At 43.6% G+C, this 18,846-nt stretch overlaps 1 protein-coding gene across 2 annotated transcripts in view; it reads left to right on the top strand.

Moving 5' to 3' along the window:
- IFT56 (intraflagellar transport 56) overlaps positions 1–18,846 on the top strand; it is a 1,305,114-nt gene that overhangs the window by 1,162,379 nt on the left and 123,889 nt on the right. For both annotated transcript variants that reach the window (XM_068242694.1, XM_068242695.1), the window contains one exon: positions 4,399–4,505. In XM_068242694.1, coding sequence (XP_068098795.1) covers positions 4,399–4,505 — 107 coding nt within the window. The remainder of the gene's footprint in view (positions 1–4,398; positions 4,506–18,846) is intronic.

Here is an 18,846-nt window from a genome sequence, read left to right as displayed (position 1 = left end):
TCACTGTTTGCACAGAAATCCTGCAGAAACTAAACGCCAGGGAGGGTAAGCGCATGAAGACACTGTTTTTTTGGAAGGTTAAACTTTGATTCAAGCAGCTTGGAAGGAAGCTAGAACACTGGATCGAAAAACTGTTCTATCGACACATTTTGTGTAGACGGAACAGAGGCGCCAAAAGGATAAAATGAGATAAAATGTTTAAAAATCGGGGGGGGGGGGGGGGGGGGGGTGATGGGTGGATCCACCTCTCCCGTAGACAAACAAGCGAAGATGTTGATTTTTCAACATATATAAGATTTTTATTCATACACTCCAAACAATATTGCAACGCGTTTCGCGGGTTCAACCCACTTCATCAGGCTATGAAAACGGAGTATAACACTACGGAGAAAAAGAAAAATACATATATGTATATAAGTACATACATACACATACGTGTACACACATAGAAACAGATAGAGCCGCTAAAAAACATAAGGTACTAGAAAGTAGCCCCAGCAGCAGAAATAAGATTGATAACATTCTAGTACCTTATGTTTATTTGATAGCACCAGTAGCAATAATATCACTAATAGACATAAATAACCGATGCTTGGACTACAACCCATAGGACAGCCACTATCAGATCAAACCACATTCTGTTGCTAATATTTTAAACAAGGTTATTTCTGTGAAAAATGTCTGATGGTTATACACCTTCAGGAAAGTTTTAGCGGCTCTATCTGTTTCTATGTGTGTACACGTATGTGTATGTATGTACTTATATACATATATGTATTTTTCTTTTCCTCCGTAGTGTTATACTCCGTTTTCATAGCCTGATGAAGTGGGTTGAACCCGCGAAACGCGTTGCAATATTGTTTGGAGTGTATGAATAAAAATCTTATATATGTTGAAAAATCAACATGCTTCGCTTGTTTGTCTACGGGAGAGGTGGATCCACCATCACCCCCCCCCCCCCCCCCCCCCCGATTTTTAAACATTTTATCTCATTTTATCCTTTTGGCGCCTCTGTTCCGTCTACACAAAATTTGTCCACCCTTGGTGGAGGGGTTTGGCCCCCTTCTTTCCTTACTACAGAGAGCGACTTCTTAATCCTGAGTGGGGACAGGTCTAATCTCCTCACCTGCTTATACAGTGGTTGCCTGGAAGGCAACCTATGTTTGTGAGTATAAACTTGTTATACTATCACATTTTCATCTTTACGAAACATACTGCACCATATTGGGCTCTCGGTGTTCCCCTCCCTTACTGTTCTATCGACACGTCCACCCAAGCAATTACCCATGCATGATTCACAACCTTCATTCATTACCCGCTACTGCTCTGACCATACTAACATCAGGTCCACCCTCCGTAAACATTTGTCCACCTTATTGAAAAACCCCTACTTATATCCCAAACTTGAGTCCAATCCCAAGCTGATCTTTAGGAGAGCAAAAACGCTGAAAAACGTACTAGCTCCTAGCAAACCACGTGCTCTTAGACCAATAAAATACAATGAGGCCACTACCCCTAGCATCAATCAATGCCAATCATCTAGATGTTTGGCATGCAACTATCTCAACTCTGAAATATTGACCTTCACTGGTACTCTCACCGAAGAAGTTTTCAACCTAAAAGACACTTTTAATTGCGCTACCACCCATATTATTTATTTAATCACCTGTCCCTGCAACAAACAGTATGTAGGTAGAACTAGCCAACAGCTTCGCGCATGCCTAGGACAACACAGGAGGAACATTTCACGGGCATACACCAAACACAGCCTATCTAGACATTATAGGGAGTTTCATAACTCCGACTCCAAACTTATCTCCTTCACACCCATTGAACACATATCTGACAGACTCTCTCCTGATGAACGACAAACTCGTTTACATGCAAGAGAGATGTTCTGGATCTTTACGCTGCGGACACTTAGACCCGGAGGACTAAACGAGTGTCTGGAACATAACTACTAATCATACTTCCCTATTGCCCCCCCCCCCCCTTCCTTTCCCTCCCTCAATATAACTCCCCTCCACATGCCCTTGTCACTTCCTTACTAGATGTATGCATTATGGACAAATGTGTGGGCACATATATGTATGACTTTATGAGTTTATTTATAAGTATGTCTCTTCATAGAACAACTTTTAACTGAAAAATATGCTAAACACCATTGCACATTCTGATATAGTCCCTTAACTAATTTCATCATAACACACTTCACTCTTAAGTGTCAAATTCACCTAGTTAAAAAAAAAAAAAAAACAACAACAAAAAAACAACTTTGTAAAGAGAACGTTTCCTATTGTACTATACTATATATTACTAAGACATTTCTTTATGCATATCATCTAAATGTAGAAAACCCCTAACCAACTGTCTTTTCTATATATCCCACATATTCTACACTAGTAACAAACCCTCCAAATACACCAGAAAGAACCTATACTAAGATCTACATAGATCTTCTCTTGATTCCCCTAATATAAAATCTCTGTGTAATCTTATTCCTGTACTGAATTGACTTCTAATTGTGAATGTTGCTGTCATCTAGCGGCAGCAAAAATGTACTACATGTTCCTACGTCTCACTATGCGAGTACTGGCACTCGCATAGTGAGACATAGGAACTCGCACTCGCTATTATATAGCTCCAAAATGGCGCATCAGGTACTTCCTGTGACCGGAGCCAAGCACGCTGATGTCTCAGGAAGTTGTGCTTTCCTTCTCTAACATTCGACCTGCCTAATGAGATTAAATCCTCACTATGGATATATACAGCAGTGTGAGCAGACCCTGAGCCAAAGGCTCCCTAAGTTAGAGGTCTAGAGACTGTTGGGAAGTTTATGCTTTTTGCTATACCTTGCCTCCTCCGTGGCCTGTCCTGTTAGCTGTCATTTGGTTTAGCACATACTCAGGTATTTGATTTTATTATATTAATGACTAGTGCTATTTTTATTTGGCTGGTGCATTGCTGCAGGATTGTCTCAGCAACTCCAGCCTATGGTCCTATTCTATTATACACTGGCCAAGTTTATGTTAACTGTGGTTACTGTTTTATTTTTTATTTTGTTGTTGTTGTTTTGTTTGCACAGACATTTAGTGCTTTGAACGCAGAAATACAACACGTGTGTATGCACATATGCCCTTTTGAATATCTATCTCAGCATATTTGTTTTTATATACGGCTTTACACCTATGATTTCTACCCCTTTGGGCTGTTGTGTACATATATGGATATATGGCTATTAGGAAATGTGAATTTTTCTCTAAAGAATACTTTTTAATATGTAATTAATTACTGTATATTTATTGTCAGATTAACTGATGTGCATTATACCTGCTGCGTTTAGAGTGTAACCATTTAGGAGTCTTGATTGTTGTGTTTATAGGCACTTTTATTGGCCTGAGAAAGCGGGCTCAGACCCGTGAAACACGTTGCTTGTTCTTTTTTATTCAAAATTCTTTGTCTAAGAATTCAATCTCTCTCGTTTATTTTTAGTTGTTTTTATTGTATTTTATACAACCAGGGCGCCTCTTTATCCCCTATATGTGTCATTACGAGCACCACTAGTTGTTGCCCTGGATTCGGATCAGGGGATGTAGTCCTCTGCCTCAAACCTCATTAGAATGGGGCTGTTGGCTTGCCCCGCCTCAAATGTCCTGTCAGAAAGGACATTCAGTGCAGCTGAAGGGATCATGACAGCAAAGTCACCAATCACACATCAGTGCAGATTACTTGACGTTTATTAAAATGAATAAGTTGTGGATACTGGAGGGTTTCAGGACTGATGTGTAAATATGGCCTTAATTTAATTTGACTTTTATCCATTACCGTGGCGCATACCAGCTACTCCAGGCCTCATGTTCACCCTGGCCACAGGCACAGCTTTCCTGCTCAGTCCACCACCACCCAGTCACCCAGTATGTAGCTTGGTCCTACTTAAATTGGCTTTACTCCCTCCCCCCCCCCCCCCAAAAAAAAATATATTATTACCCTGGCGCATGCCAAGTACTCTAGGCATTGTGTCCACCATGGCCACAGGCACAACTTGCGACGGCTCAGTTTCACTTTCGGCGACTGAGCCTATTGCTGGCTCCGGGAGCGTCCATGCACAGGCGCAGTAAAGATTTTCTCGTACTGCAGCTGTGCAGGACGCTCCCAGGGATGGGAGTGGGAATGAGGATGCACGCAATCAGGGCTGCGCAGGTGCAGTGGCCAGCAACAGGCTCAGTCACTGAAAGCGAAAGTGAGCCATGGCGGATGACCGGAGGGTGGTTGAGTAGGAGCCCCAGGTCAGTAAAACTACCTTTTTTTACAGGACTTAAGTATCCTTTTAAATAAGTATATTTATTGTATTTACAGTGCCTAAAAATGGATACTTTTTTTTGTTTTATTTGTTTAAAGATATCATGAACAAAAAACCAAAGATGGCATGGGAGCTTTATCTGAAAATGGAAACATCAGGGGAGTCATTCAGCCTTCTTCAACTGATTGCCAATGACTGTTATAAGGTAAAAACACTTTGTTGTGTGTGTCTGTGAACATTTTAGATCTTTATTAACCCTCCCCATCATGCCTCCCCCACCCATCCCAGGTTATAAAGTAGCCACTTCTTCTTTCAGAGCCCTCATCCATCAGTTGAACTATATTGAGTCCCCTTTTACCAGTATTAAAAGTAACACTGAAGTGAAAAATGAAAACTTATGATACAATGAATTGTTTGTGTAGTATGGATAATTCTAGAACATTAGTAGCAAAGAACGAGTCTCATATTTATATTTTTCAATTATATAGCTTCTTTTTTTTTTTTTTTAATAACATTGCATCATTCTCTCATATTTGCGCATACAAACCAAACTCTCTATTCTAAACTATGAAACAGAGCAGAGCTAATGACCCTTGGAACTCATTTGCAGTAAACTCTTATCTAAATCTTTCTGAGTGTTTCTTTGATGTATAACCACTTGAGGACCACAGTCTTTTCACCCCTTACGAGGTCAAAAATCGTAATTTTGATCTTTACCTGTTTAATATTTGAATCCACAGGTGTGTTCCAATGCGCCCTCCGTTCTATTCCGCCTCAAAAGTATCCTTTATATCCCCCCCAGGCTGCGACCCGACCCCACAGCACGGGTCGTCTCCTATGCCACATTCAAGATGGCCGCCGCAAAGATCCACGGCTGCGCAGTGGCATGGCGGAGAGTGCGGCTGCGCAGCTCTCCGCCCTTGCCCAGCCGCGTACTCGCTGTCATCGTCCTCCTACTGTGACAGCGGGCGCGCTCACAGCGAGCGCGCCATGCGTACTGCGCAGCCGCGGATCTTTGCGGCGGCCATCTTGAATGTGGCATAGGAGACGACCCGTGCTGTGGGGTCGGGTCGCAGCCTGGGGGGAATATAAAGGATACTTTTGAGGCGGAATAGAACGGAGGGCGCATTGGAACACACCTGTGGATTCAAATATTAAACAGGTAAAGATCAAAATTACGATTTTTGACCTTGTGAGTTCTTTAAGGACCAGAGCTTTTTTTTCTATTCAGACCACTGCAGCTTTAACGGTTTATTGCTCGGTCATACAACCTACTATCTAAATGAATTTTACCTCCTTTTGTTGTCACTAATACAGCTTTCTTTTGGTGCTATTTGATTGCTGCTGCGATTTTTAGTTTTTATTATATTCATCAAAAAAGACATGAATTTTGTCAAAAAAATGATTTTTTTTAACTTTATGTGCTGAAAATTTTCAAATAAAGTAATATTTCTATATACATTTTTGTCCAAATTTACTGTGGTACATATCTTTGATACAAAAAAACCATTCAGTGTATATTTATTATTTTGGGTAAAAGTTATAGAGTTTACAAACTATGGTGCCAAAAGTGAATTTTCCCATTTTGGAGCATCTCTGACTTTTCTGAGCACCTGTCATGTTTCATGAGGTGCTAAAATTCCAAGATAGTATAAATACCCCCAAATGACCCCATTTTGGAAAGAAGACATCCCAAAGTATTCACTAAGATGCATGGTGAGTTCATAGAAGATTTTATTTTTTGTCACAAGTTAGCGGAAAATGACACTTTGTGACAAAAAAAAAAAAGGTTTGCATTTCTGCTAACTTGTGACCAAAAAAAAATTAAATCTGCCACGGACTCACCATGCCCCTCTCTGAATACTTTGGGGTGTCTACTTTCCAAAATGGGGTCATTTGTGGAGTGTGTTTACTGTCCTGGCATTTTGGGGGGTGCTAAATTGTAAGCACCCCTGTAAAGCCTAAAGGTGCTCATAGGACTTTGGGCCCCTTAGCGCACCTAGGCTGCAAAAAGGGGTCACACATGTGGTATCGCCGTACTCTAGAGAAATAGTATAATGTGTTTTGGGGTGTATTTTTACACATACCCATGCTGAGTGGGAGAAATATCTCTGTAAAAAAATAAAAAAAATTGTCATTTACAGAGATATTTCTCCCACCCAGCATGGTTATGTGTAAAAATACAACCCAAAACACATTATACTACTTCTCCTGAGTATGGCAATACCACATGTGTGACACTTTTTTACGGCCTAGGTGCGCTAAGGGGCCCAACGTCCTATGAGTACCTTTAGGATTTCACAGGGCATTTTGAGGCATTTGGTTTCTAGACTACTCCTTACGCTTTAAGGCCCTTAAAATGCCAGGGCAGTATAGGAACCCCACAAGTGACCCCATTTTAGAAAGAAGACACCCCAAGGTATTCCGTTAGGTGTATGGTGAGTTCATAGAGGATTTTATTTTTTTGTCACAAGTTAGTGGAAAATGACACTTTGTGAAAAAAAACAATAAAAATCAATTTCCGCTAACTTGTGACAAAAAATAAAATCTTCTATGAACTCACCATACTACTAACAGGATACCTTGGGGTGTCTTCTTTCTAAAATGGGGTCACTTGGGGGCCCTAAACCGTGAGGAGTAGTCTAGAAACCAATTGCCTTAAAATGACCTGTGAATAGGATGTTGGGCCCCTTAGCACACCTAGGCTGCAAAAAAGTGTCACATACCCATGCTGGGTGCGAGAAATATCTCTGTAAATGGACAAATGTGTGTAAAAAAATCAAAAAATTGTCATTTACAGAGATATTTCTCCCATCCAGCAGGGGTATGTGTAAAAATACACCCCAAAACACATTATGCTACTTCTCCTGAGTACGGCGATACCACATGTGTGACACTTTTTTGCAGCCTATGTGCGCTAAGGGGCCCAACGTCCTATTCACAGGTCATTTTGAGGCATTTGGTTTCTATACTACTCCTCACGGTTTAGGGCCCCTAACATCCCAGGGCAGTATAGGAACCCCACAAGGGACCCCATTTTAGAAAGAAGACACCCAAAGGTATTCCGTTAGGAGTATGGTGAGTTCATAGAAGATTTTATTTTTTGTCACAAGTTAGCGGTAATTGATTTTTATTGTGTTTTTTTTTTTTCACAAAGTGTCATTTTCCACTAACTTGTGACAAAAAATACAATCTTCTATGAACTCATCATACACCTAACGGAATACCTTGGGGTGTCTTCTTTCTAAAATGGGGTCACTTGGTGGGGTTCCTATACTGCCCTGGCATTTTAAGGGCCCAAAACCTTGAGGAGTAGCCTCAAAATGCCTGTTCAGGGGTATAAGCATCTGCAAATTTTGATGATAGGTTGTCTATGAGGGGCCGAATTTTGTGGAACCGGTCATAAGCAGGGTGGCCTTTTAGATGACAGGTTGTATTGGCACTGAAGTGCAGGAAGCGCAGGATGTTCTCAAATCGTGACCTGGACACGAGAACATGGGCATGTGATGTATTGGGTGCGTAGACCAATAAGACCGCAATACATCCTTTTTGACTAGACCCATGTTAAGGAGAAGGCCCCAAAAAATGTTACGTTCGGAAACTTGGAGTGGTTTCCACCGAAAAGGCTGGGCATGGTAGCTTCTTGGATTGGTGGTTGCGTATTGTGTGGCATAACGGTTGGTCTCAGCGACAATTAAGTTGTAGAGACCAGCAGTGATCAGAAAAAAAAATATCTGTCACTGCGGTGGGGCGGGTGAGGGTTTGGCCGGGTGATCAGACGCCCGCAGTGGGCAGATTAGGGCCTGATCTGATGGATAGGAGTGCTAGGGGGTGACAGGAGGTGATTGATGGGTGTCTCGGGGTTGATTAGAGGGGAGAATAGATGCAATCAATGCACTGGGGAGGTGATCGGAAGGGGGTCTGAGGGGGATCTGAGGGTTTGGCCGAGTGATCAGGAGCCCACACGGTGCAAATTAGGGCCTGATCTGATGGGTAGGTAAGCTAGGGGGTGACAGGAGGTGATTGATGTGTGTCTCAAGGTGTGATTAGAGGGGGGAATAGATGCTAGCAATGCACTGGGGAGGTGATCAGGGGGGGGGGGGGCGTTTGGGTGCCCGCAGGGGGCAGTTTAGGGTCTGATCTGATGGGTAGCAGTGACAGGTGGTGACGGGGTGATTGATAGGTGATCAGGGTGTGATTAGAGGGGAGAATAGATGCAAGATATACACTGGCGAGGTGATCAGGGCTGGGGTCTGAGAGCGTTCTGAGGGTGTGGGCGGGTGATTGGGTGCCCGCAAGGGGCAGATGAGGGTCTGATCTGATGGGTAGCAGTGACAGGTGGTGATGGGGTGATTGATGGCTGATTGATGGGTGATTAGTGGGTGAGTAGAGGGGAGAACAGATGTAAACAATGCACTTTGGTGGTGATCTGAGGGTGGTCTGCGGGCAATCTGAGAGTGCGGGCGGGTGATCAGGTGCCCGCAAGGGGCAGGTTAGGGTCTGATCTGATGGGTGTTAGTGACAGGGGGTGATTGATGGGTGATTGACAGGTGATCAGTGGGTGATTACAGGGAAGAATAGACGTATACAGTACACGAGGGGGCGGGGGGGGGGGGGGTCTGGCAAGGATCTGAGGGTGTGTGGGGGGGGGTGTTTAGGAGCCCCCAGGAGACAGTTTAGGACCTAACCTAAAAAATAGCGTTGACAGATAGTGACAGGGAGTGATTGATGGGTGATTAGGGGGATGATTGGGTGCAAACATGGGTCTGGGAGGTGGGCAGGGAGGGGGGGGGGGTCTGAGGAGTGCTGTGGGCGATCAGAGGGCAAGGGGGGACAGATCAGTGTGTGTGTGTGTGTGCAGACAGGGAAGGCTGCAGCCTGCCCTGGTGGTCCCTTGATCACTGGGACCACCAGGGCAGGAGGCAGCCTGTATAATACGCTTTGTATACATTACAAAGCGTATTATACGCTTACTGTGCGGCGATCCATGGGTTAACAACCCGCCACCGCTTCCGAACGGCCGGCGGGTTGACGTTGCAGATGGGCGGAGCCTATTGCCGGCGGATGCGTGCACAATGAGCGCGTGATCCCCGGCCAGACAGCGCAGAACGAGCCGCTGCCGATGGGTGTATTGCAGTCGTTCTGTGCACCACTTTGCCGCCGCCCACCGGCTGTGGGTGGTCGGCAAGTGGTTAAGTGCTGCAGAAAATAGGACCATCTCCCACCAAAGTTTGGTCAGAGAGCTCAGAGAAGCTTTTTTTGCATAGATAACAACTGAAGCTTCTTAACTCCTCCTTTACTAGAAACAATATAAGACTTGTGTCTTTGCTACTACTTCTCTATTTCTTAGCTGTACTACACATGCAATGCATTATTTCATACATTTATTTTCACTTCAGATTCCCTTTAAGGCAGATTATTAAAGAATATCATCTGTATTCTATCCACTGCACAAATATAGCAGTATAAATTCATAGCAGTATTATTGTAATCCATTGACAACGTCAAAACTAAAGGTGGGAGGAATCCACAATTTCTTTGAGTCCTAATCCAAAAATGTTCTCAGATATCTTGAACCTTTTGAATCTTGCATCTCACGAATCTGGAACATAAGAATTGTGTGACCATGTAACATAGTAATCCAAACTTATTATTCTCATACATTACAAGGTAGCCATGCTCTCCCCTCCATGGCAGAGTAAGCAGCAGAAGACTCATAGGTAAAGCTCACCTCCTTCCCCACTCCAAGCGACAATCACTTGCTGCTGGTCTCCTCTGTCTGCTTAGCTACTTACTCTCTCTACATCCTGATTAGCAGGAAGCAGTGAGAGTGTAAGCAGCTATGCAGAAAGAGAAGCTCGGCAACAAGTGGTCGTCACTAAGAGCGGAGAGGGAAGTGAGCTGTTCCTACGAGTCTTCTGTTGTGCTTACTCTGCCGTGGAGAAGGGAGCATGGAGGGGGGGGGGGGGTCCCGTGGAGAGGGAGGGGGCCTGAGTTCTCCCACGGCTGAGTCCCAATGTGGTCACATCCCCATCTCTCACTGCACTCCGGGCAGGGACCCGCCTCGCCCTCCCTTAGAAACGGGGCTGTACAGAATAGACAAACCCATAGTCTTGTGTAGTAAAGAAGAACAAGTATACTCTATCTAGACAGGGATATTCTGCTTATAGTTATGTAGAATGTACTCTAGCTTATGTTACTTATCTCTATATTAATGACCAGACACTTGAGGTAATTTCAAGGGGTTAAATAAAAGAGGTTTATTTACAAATATACATATGTGCAAGTTAGGGCACACATAATATGTGACTCACATAATTGCTCTATATTCTACCTTCAGTCACACTCTTTCATCAGCCAAGCCCCTTTCTCTGTTATCTTCTTATATCCATGTCAGCCTTCCAAGAGAAAGAGAGCTTTAGAAAAATAGTTACTTTGATATCTCCTCTGAAGATCCCTCCTCCATGGCTTGGAGCACTGGTTGGGAGTTGGAGTTTTTAGTCTTATTAGTCCACTTGCAGTTAGCACAGCCCTTAGCTATACCAGATTAACAAGCTAGGTGACATCCTCAAACCTGGTGGTAGAAACTATTTGGTTTCAGTTGGATGAGGTCGTGCCGAGCCCAGAAACCCTTGTGTTGACAAATCGGATAAATCAGGGTTCTCTCAGCTTGTGCAGTCCACTCCTGGTGGCCGTTTGCAGGGGCTGGGGTCATTACTTGAGGACCATGCCATTGTCCACTGTTGTTACCCATTCATATGCAGATGTTGTGTGGCTGTAAAAGGTCATTTATGAAACACAGGCTTTGCTTAAGGCCTAGGCTGATCAAATAGATTCCCCGCGAATTCCTCATAGCATACAAAGTCCAATTTCTGTATCTATGTAGGCATACCCGAAATATCTTAGTTTATATTCGATAAGGAATTTTCCAAAGTCCAAAAAGTTATAAACACGTACCTGTTTTAAGCAGAGGAGATACACAGACATGTGTCTCAGTTGATGACCAACTTTAATATGAGCATCATGCCATAGATCTCCTCAGAACATAGCAATAATGTTAGAGCTCCCTCTAGTGGCAGCCTTATTATAATAATACAATAATAATAATACAATAACATTTCTATAGCGCTTTTCTCCCATAGGACTCAAAGCGCTTAGGCTCTCTCAGATTCAGTAATTGGTAGTAGGATGAAGTATTCACACAACAAAAGATATATTTCTGCAAATGCCAAACTGAACAGGTGGGTTTTCAGTCTGGATTTAAACACTTCCAGGGATGGAGCTGTCCTGATCTGTTGAGGTAAGGAGTTCCAAAACGTAGGGACAGCATGACAGAAGGCTCTGGGTCCAAAAGTTTCCAAGTTGCTTCTGGGTATGACTAGCTTATTAGAACCTGTAGATCTGAGAATGCGGGGATTGCTACGATGCTGCAACATATCTTTAATGTATCCAGGGCCCAGATTTTTCAGGGATTTAATTGTCAGTAGGCCGATCTTGAATTGGACCCTCCATTCTATAGGTAGCCAGTTAAGGGAGTGCAGGACTGGCGTTATGTGGCAGTGACGGGATTGGTTGGTTAGCAGTCTGGCAGCAGTATTCTGTATCAGCTGTAGGCTGTACAAGACCTTTTTTGGAAGGCCAGTGTAGAGAGCATTATAGTAGTCCAGTCGGGATGTGATGAAGCGCTGCGTAATATGTTGGCGCTTTATAAATACAATAAATAATAAATAAAAATAAATGGACTAAGGTTGCCAGATCTTCTGGGGGAATGAGGTGCTTCATTTTTGCAATGTTCTTCAGGTGACAATTGGATGATTTCACCACAGCAGAGATTTGAGTTCTGAAGTTTAAATCCCCATCAATTAGAACTCCCAGGCTACGCACATGATCAGAGCTGCGTAGATCCGTGCCTCCTATTCCCAGTGGTGAAGACTTCAAGTTAAGTTGTTTTGTTGTCATGCGCTGCCCTCCGATCAGAAGGACTTCAGTTTTGTCTGCATTCAGTTTCAGCCAGTTGTCATTCATCCATTGCTGTAGTTCACGTAAGCAGGCGTTTATAGTTAGAGTTGGGTCTGTCACACCAGGCTTGAAGGAAAGATATAGTTGGGTGTCGTCCGCATAGCAGTGGTATGTCAGGCCATGTTTTTGGATTAGTTGTCCAAGCGGTAACATTTAAATTGTGAAAAGCAGGGGAGAGAGGATTAAGCCCTGGGGCACCCCATACTTAAGTGGTACAGGGGTGGACAGGGAGGGCCCCATAGACACTTTGTGGGTTCTGCCACTCAAGAAGGATTAGAACCACTGAAGAACGATGCCATCAATGCCGCAGTATTCCTGTAGCCTGTTTATCAAGATGTCATGGTCAACTGTATCAAAGGCTGCAGAAAGGTCTAGCAGTATGAGGATGGAGCACTCTCCTCTGTCTCTTGCCATGAGCAAGTGGTTGCATATTTTGATGAGGGTAGTTTCAGTGCTGTGGTGTTTCCTGAAGCCAGACTGGAATGGGTCATAACTGTTGTTTTGTAGGATTTTGGCTTCTAGCTGGAGGTATACAGCTTTTTCAATCAGCTTACCCAGAAAGAGAAGGTTAGAGACGGGTCTGTAGCTGGTCATTGCATCTGGGTCCAGGGAGGGTTTTTTGAGGAGAGGCTTGATGATTGCTTCCTTCAGTAAAGCAGAAAATATCCCTGATTGTAAGGAACAGTTGACAATTTTGAGGAATACCGGTACAAGCAGGTCGGGGCAGTTCAACATGAACTGTGTTGGGCCAGGATCCAGGTCACAGGTAGTTAGGCGGAGGTGAAGGAGGATGCTTGATGTGACTTCTTCATCAATTTCTTTGACGTTTGACAAAGGTGTTACATTGTCTCTGCTAATGGTCTTCGGCGATATATTAGGCTCAGATGCTGTAAGTTGGATGGCGGACCTTATAGCGGAGACTTTGTCTGTGAAGAAATGGGCAAATTGGTCACAGAGGTCCTTAAAAGACTCGATATTAAGTTTTTGACATGCCGGGTTGCAGAGTTTTTCCACTGTTACGGAACAGTTGGGCTGGTTTGTTAACTGCATTTGCAATCTCTTGTGATAGAAAGAATGATTTTTTTTCCCGTGATTACCTTTTGGTAGTTTTTCAAGTGGAGGATTAAGGCATGTTTGTCTTCTGGGAACTGAGATTTGCGCCACAGTCTCTCAAGTTTTCGGCCTTGTCTTTTCAGCTCTTTTATAGTGTTATCAAACCACTGTGCATGATGGTGTGGAGTAAGATATTTGGTGCACAGAGGAGCAATGGTCTCAAAGGTGGAGGACACACATTTGTTGTATTTAAACACCAGATTATCAGGGTCCAAGTTATTGTGCTATTGGGAGGTCTGAGTTTAAAGTGTAACTGTTGGGCATAAAATAAAAAAATCAATTCTTTACTTTTATCTGGTAAACAAGTAATAAGGATGCTAACCAGGCAATCCAAAAGTTAAAATCACTATTACTTTTCTTGTTGATAAATGATAATTCCCCAGTTTACCTGACTCTTATTTGGTACACACAAAATTTGGTACACAAGAAGGAAGTTGCAGGGCATGCTGGGTTGTCATCTTTTGCTTCTCTACTTCTACTTCTTTACTAGAGAAGCAAAAAAGGACAACCCAGTATGCCCTGCAACTTCCTTTTTGTGTACCAAATTTTGTGTGTACCAAATAAAAGTCAAGTAAACTGGGGAATTATCATTCATCAACAAGAAAAATAATAGTGATTTTAACTTTTGGATTGCCTGGTTAGCATCCGCATTACTTGTTTACCAGATACAAATAAAGAATTGATTTCTGATTTTATGCCCGACAGTTACACTTTAACCATTTCACACAAGTACACATTGCACATCCGAATAGAGGGATTTGAATGCATTCTCACATCACTGGAAGGTACAGTGGAAACGGGCCCTGGTAATATAGCCTTGTTCAGAACAGAATATTTTAAGTAAGAATCTGTACATGCAGATCCACAGATGCTTGATTTGAAGGTGAAAACTTTTTTTTTTTACTACAAAAATGCAACACGCACGCACGCACACACACACACACACACACACACACACACTCTAATATACATACAATTGTGCAATCAGAAACACGGTGCACTGACTATAACCCTGACTAACTAAACTAATATATACAACAACAATTATGCAAGAACATGAATCATAAAATTTATACTATAGCAACACACAGGAACGCGGTTAACATGATATACAGTATATACACAATGACAAATATGCAGGAGCAACAATCATGCAATATGCAAAACAGGAGGGGAGCAGTGAAAAATGGCGCCAGGCGCGGGCGCTATAAAATGGCACCTCATTGAAAACCATTATTAAACGATATTTATCGTTTTATAAAGTTAAAAAATGGCGCCGACCGTCAAAACGATATTTATCATTTTAAAACCTGGTTTTTTTTGCCCTTATCTTTTTAAGCCCTGCTTTGTTTCTATTTGGAAAATGTCTGCCCGCCGACTTTAATGTTTAATAGCACAGCCCCTTTAAAAGATAGAAACCCCAAATTTGCAGGGGATGTTAAGAAGAACAATGGGAACAAGAGGAAAACATTTTTTTCAAAAAGACCTTATACTTTTTGAGAAAATCGATTTTAAAGTTCTCTTTCTGACCATGGGAAAATTAAACGCCCACCGACTTTAGCGGGTTAATAACTAAGCTCCCTTAAATGCCAGAAACACCAAATTTGCAGGGAATGTTAAGAAGAACAGTGGAAACATTTTTTTTCAAAAAGACCTTATACTTTTTGAGAAAATCGATTTTAAAATTTCAAAGAAAAAAAGTATACATTTAAATCCCATAATGACAGTTCTTAGGGAAACAATTCCCGCGGACTTTACCAGTTAATTGCAAAGGCCCCTTAAATCCTAGCAACACCTAATTTGCAGGATATGTTAAAAAGATAGTGGGGAACAATATTTAAAAAAAAATTAAAAAATTGTATTTTTTTTTATTTAAATTTTTGTTTTATGTTCAGAGTGTGGGAAATTTTTTGAAAAAAATGACGTGGGGTCCCCCCTCTGGAGGCTCTGTAACCCCTTGTCTCCCATGCAGGCTGGAATAGCCAGAATGCGGAGCCCCGGCCGACTGGGACTTCGCACGCTGAGCTATACCAGCCCGCATGGTCCATGGTATGGGGGGACTCCGGGGGAGAGGGGCGACCAAGCCTTCCCCCTCTCCCCCGAGCCCTTGTCCAATCCATGGACAAGGGGCTCTTACCCACCTCCGGTGCCCCAGTAGGAGGTGGGGGCGATGACTCCCTGGGGGGGTTCATGGTGGCATCTGGGAGTCCCCTTTAAGAAGGGGAACCCAGATGCCTGCCCCCCTTCCAGGAGAAATGAGTATAGGGGTACAAAGTACCCCTTACCCATTTCCATAAAGGGTTAAATGAAATAAAAAGGCAACAATGAGAAAAGTCCTTTAATGTTCTTAATTAACCAGACATACCTGTACCTTTAAGAAAAAATCCCCACGCCATTATCCTCGGAAAAGGTCCCACGCTATAATCTGTTATGTCCCACAATGACAGTATCCTCTGTCTTGCGATCTTCAGAAATACTTACCTGTACCTTTAAGAAAAAATTCCCATACCATTATCCTCGGAAAAGGTCCCACGCTATAATCTGTTATGTCCCACAACGACAGTATCCTCTGTCTTGCAATCTTCAGAAATACTTACCTGTACCTTTAAGAAAAAATTCCCACGGCAATTGGAAAAGTTCCCACGACAGTATCCTCTATCTTGCGATCTTCTGTTACAGTTGATTGAAGATCTCCACGCGCACCCGACGCCACACACACCGCCCCTGCCAAACTGCTCTCAGCTATAGTATAGCTGAGAGCAAAAAGCATCTTTAAATTTTGGCTCCAATGGTCCCCATTGGTTCCTTAACAGACCAATGGGGATCAGGAGGATCCCCATTGGTCGATAAGGTACCAATGGGGAGCCTTGGAGCCAAAATTTAAAGATGCTTTTTGCTCTCAGCTATACTTAGTATAGCTGAGAACACGTCTATACAGACGCATTACCGCCGGCTCCCGCTTCCCTCCCCGCCTCTCTCACACCTGTCACCTTCACCCATGCTGGCACTCATGGGTGCATTGGGTGACAGGTGGGGGGAGGCAGGGAGGGAAGTGGGAGCCGGCGGAAATGCGTCTGTATAGACGTGCTCTCAGCTATACTGCATAGCTGAGAGCAGTGCGGCGGGGGGCGGCGTGTGTGGCGTCGGGGTGGCGGAGATCTTCAATCAAGGTAATTGAAGATCGCAAGAGAGAGAATATTGCCGTGGGACCTTTGCCAATTAGCTTGGGATTTTTTTCTTAAAGGTACATGTAAGTATTTCTGGTTCATTTAGAAAAATAAAATACTTTTTTCGTTGCTGTGTTTTTATTTCATTTTTAAAGAGGAACTGAACTCAGAAGTTGAAAACTGAGCATAACAATCCAGTTAATATTTGCAGGCAAGAACAGTTCAATAAATGTAAAATAATATGTGAATAAACTGTATAATATATAATAATTCAATAAACTACACCCCCCCAAGACAGCGCCTTCTGTGCAGAGAAACCCTGACAGGACAGCTACAGCGCAGATGGCTAGGGAGGTGAGAAGGGAGAGAGGCAATACTCCAAGGTGGGAACGAGGAGGAACATCACACACTGGAGGAAGCGAGAGAGGCACAGCCAGGGCCGGTTCCTAAGGTGGGAGGAGAGCAAGGGCACATGGGCTCTCGCCTCTCCTTATCATGCACTCGTGCAGAGTTGCCAGAACAGCTGAGCTGTGTACCGTGTGTGGGCACTATCTTCCTCCTCGTCTCTGCTGGTGGAGCGCCCCTCCTCTCTGTCTCTAACACTGAGGGCAGGAGTTCAGCAGAGAGGACTCCGGCAGGGAGATTCAAAGAAGACATCAGGACAGATGCATTACTATACTGGGTGGGCTGCTGGGCATCAAGGGCAGTGGCGAATCTACGAGGTGGCAGCAGTATTGCTGAAATCATTAAAGCAAGTCTGAGTAAATAGGGGCTCTCTCATGCTTGCTGGCAGTGCGTGCATCATGCTCTCAGCGTACTGCCAGGTCAGTTTTATCTGTAAATCTTCTCTTACACTTTCCCCTCAGTCCTGTTTCTGTTCCCGAGTCCATCCCCCCTCTAGCTGAACTAACAAAGCATTCCTCTTTAGCTAGCCTGACTCCTGTCACTCCTGACTCCAACCCCCCAGTCCCTAGACTCCAGGAGGGCTGCTTTCTGACTTGTGTGAGAGACAGGCAGGTAGCCTCTGTGCGATGTGGGACTGCAATACAGATAAGCTCTCTGCTCTATCTCAGGCTATTCTCAATTTCTCTCCACTCCTTCTCTCTCTGGGCTAGTGCAACGCTAAAATCACAATAGCAATGGCTAGCAATTTGTGAGTGCGATTTCTATGAAACGATTTTCAGAGCGATTTTTTTTAATGAATCGCTCCAAAAAATGCTACATGCAGTGTGTTTGTGATTTTGAAAAAAATGCTATGGGCAGCACGGTGGCGTAGTGGTTAGCTCTCTCGCCTTGCAGCACTGGGTCCCTGGTTCGAATCCCAGCCAGGGCACTATCTGCAAAGAGTTTGTATGTTCTCTCCGTGTCTGTGTGGGTTTCCTCCGGGCACTCCGGTTTCCTCCCACATTCCAAAAATATACAGATAAGTTAATTGGCTCCCCTTAAAAATTGGCCCTAGACTACAGTACTTACACTACATAATATAGACATATGGCAATGGTAGGGATTAGATTGTGGGCTCCTTTGAGGGACAGTTAGTGACAAGACTATATATATATATATATATATATATATATATATATATATATATATATACACTGTACAGCGCTGCGTAACATGTTGGCGCTATATAAATACTAAATAATAATAATAATAATGCTGCTGTGAGAACACTGTCATAGGGTAACATTAGCCAAGTGCTTTCCAAATCACTGTCGATTTGAAAACTCTCAGAAGCACTCTTGGTTGGCACCTGCCCTCCCTCATTCACCTTTGTTTCCCTCTTCCCCTAGTGCTGGCTGGCTGTGTCTTCTTGTCATACAGGAAAGCTAAATAAAAGTGCAATCCTGGTGATTTTTTTTAAATGTCTGAATAGTTGACTGAATAGCTTTAGCTTGTTGGAACATGGCATACGTAGCTTTGTGGGACATTTTTGGGCGACACTTATTTTCTTTACTGATTGATTCTGCGGGTATGTCTCTGTTCTGGTCCATGGGGGGTGTCCACCAACAAATCTCTGCAGAGGGGCCTGATTTAGTTATACCCCTACCCATCTGCTTTGTAATAACTCACCTGGCCCTGCAGTAGCTCCATCCTGTACTCCCTCTTCAGCCACGCTGCAGGTGTGTAGAGCTGGGAACTCGGGTGCACAGAGATCTCACCACCAGAGCCCCTGAGAGATAGAAGAATCCAGGAGGGGGGGGGGGGGTGCCTCTGGTAATGGGTGCAGCAGGTGGGCAGAGCTGG

The sequence above is a fragment of the Hyperolius riggenbachi genome, chromosome 6 (assembly GCF_040937935.1).
Source record: "Hyperolius riggenbachi isolate aHypRig1 chromosome 6, aHypRig1.pri, whole genome shotgun sequence".
NCBI classification, from domain to species: domain Eukaryota; kingdom Metazoa; phylum Chordata; class Amphibia; order Anura; family Hyperoliidae; genus Hyperolius; species Hyperolius riggenbachi.
The sequence above is the reverse complement of the archived record's forward strand: the minus strand, read 5'-3'. Positions and strand labels throughout refer to the sequence as shown.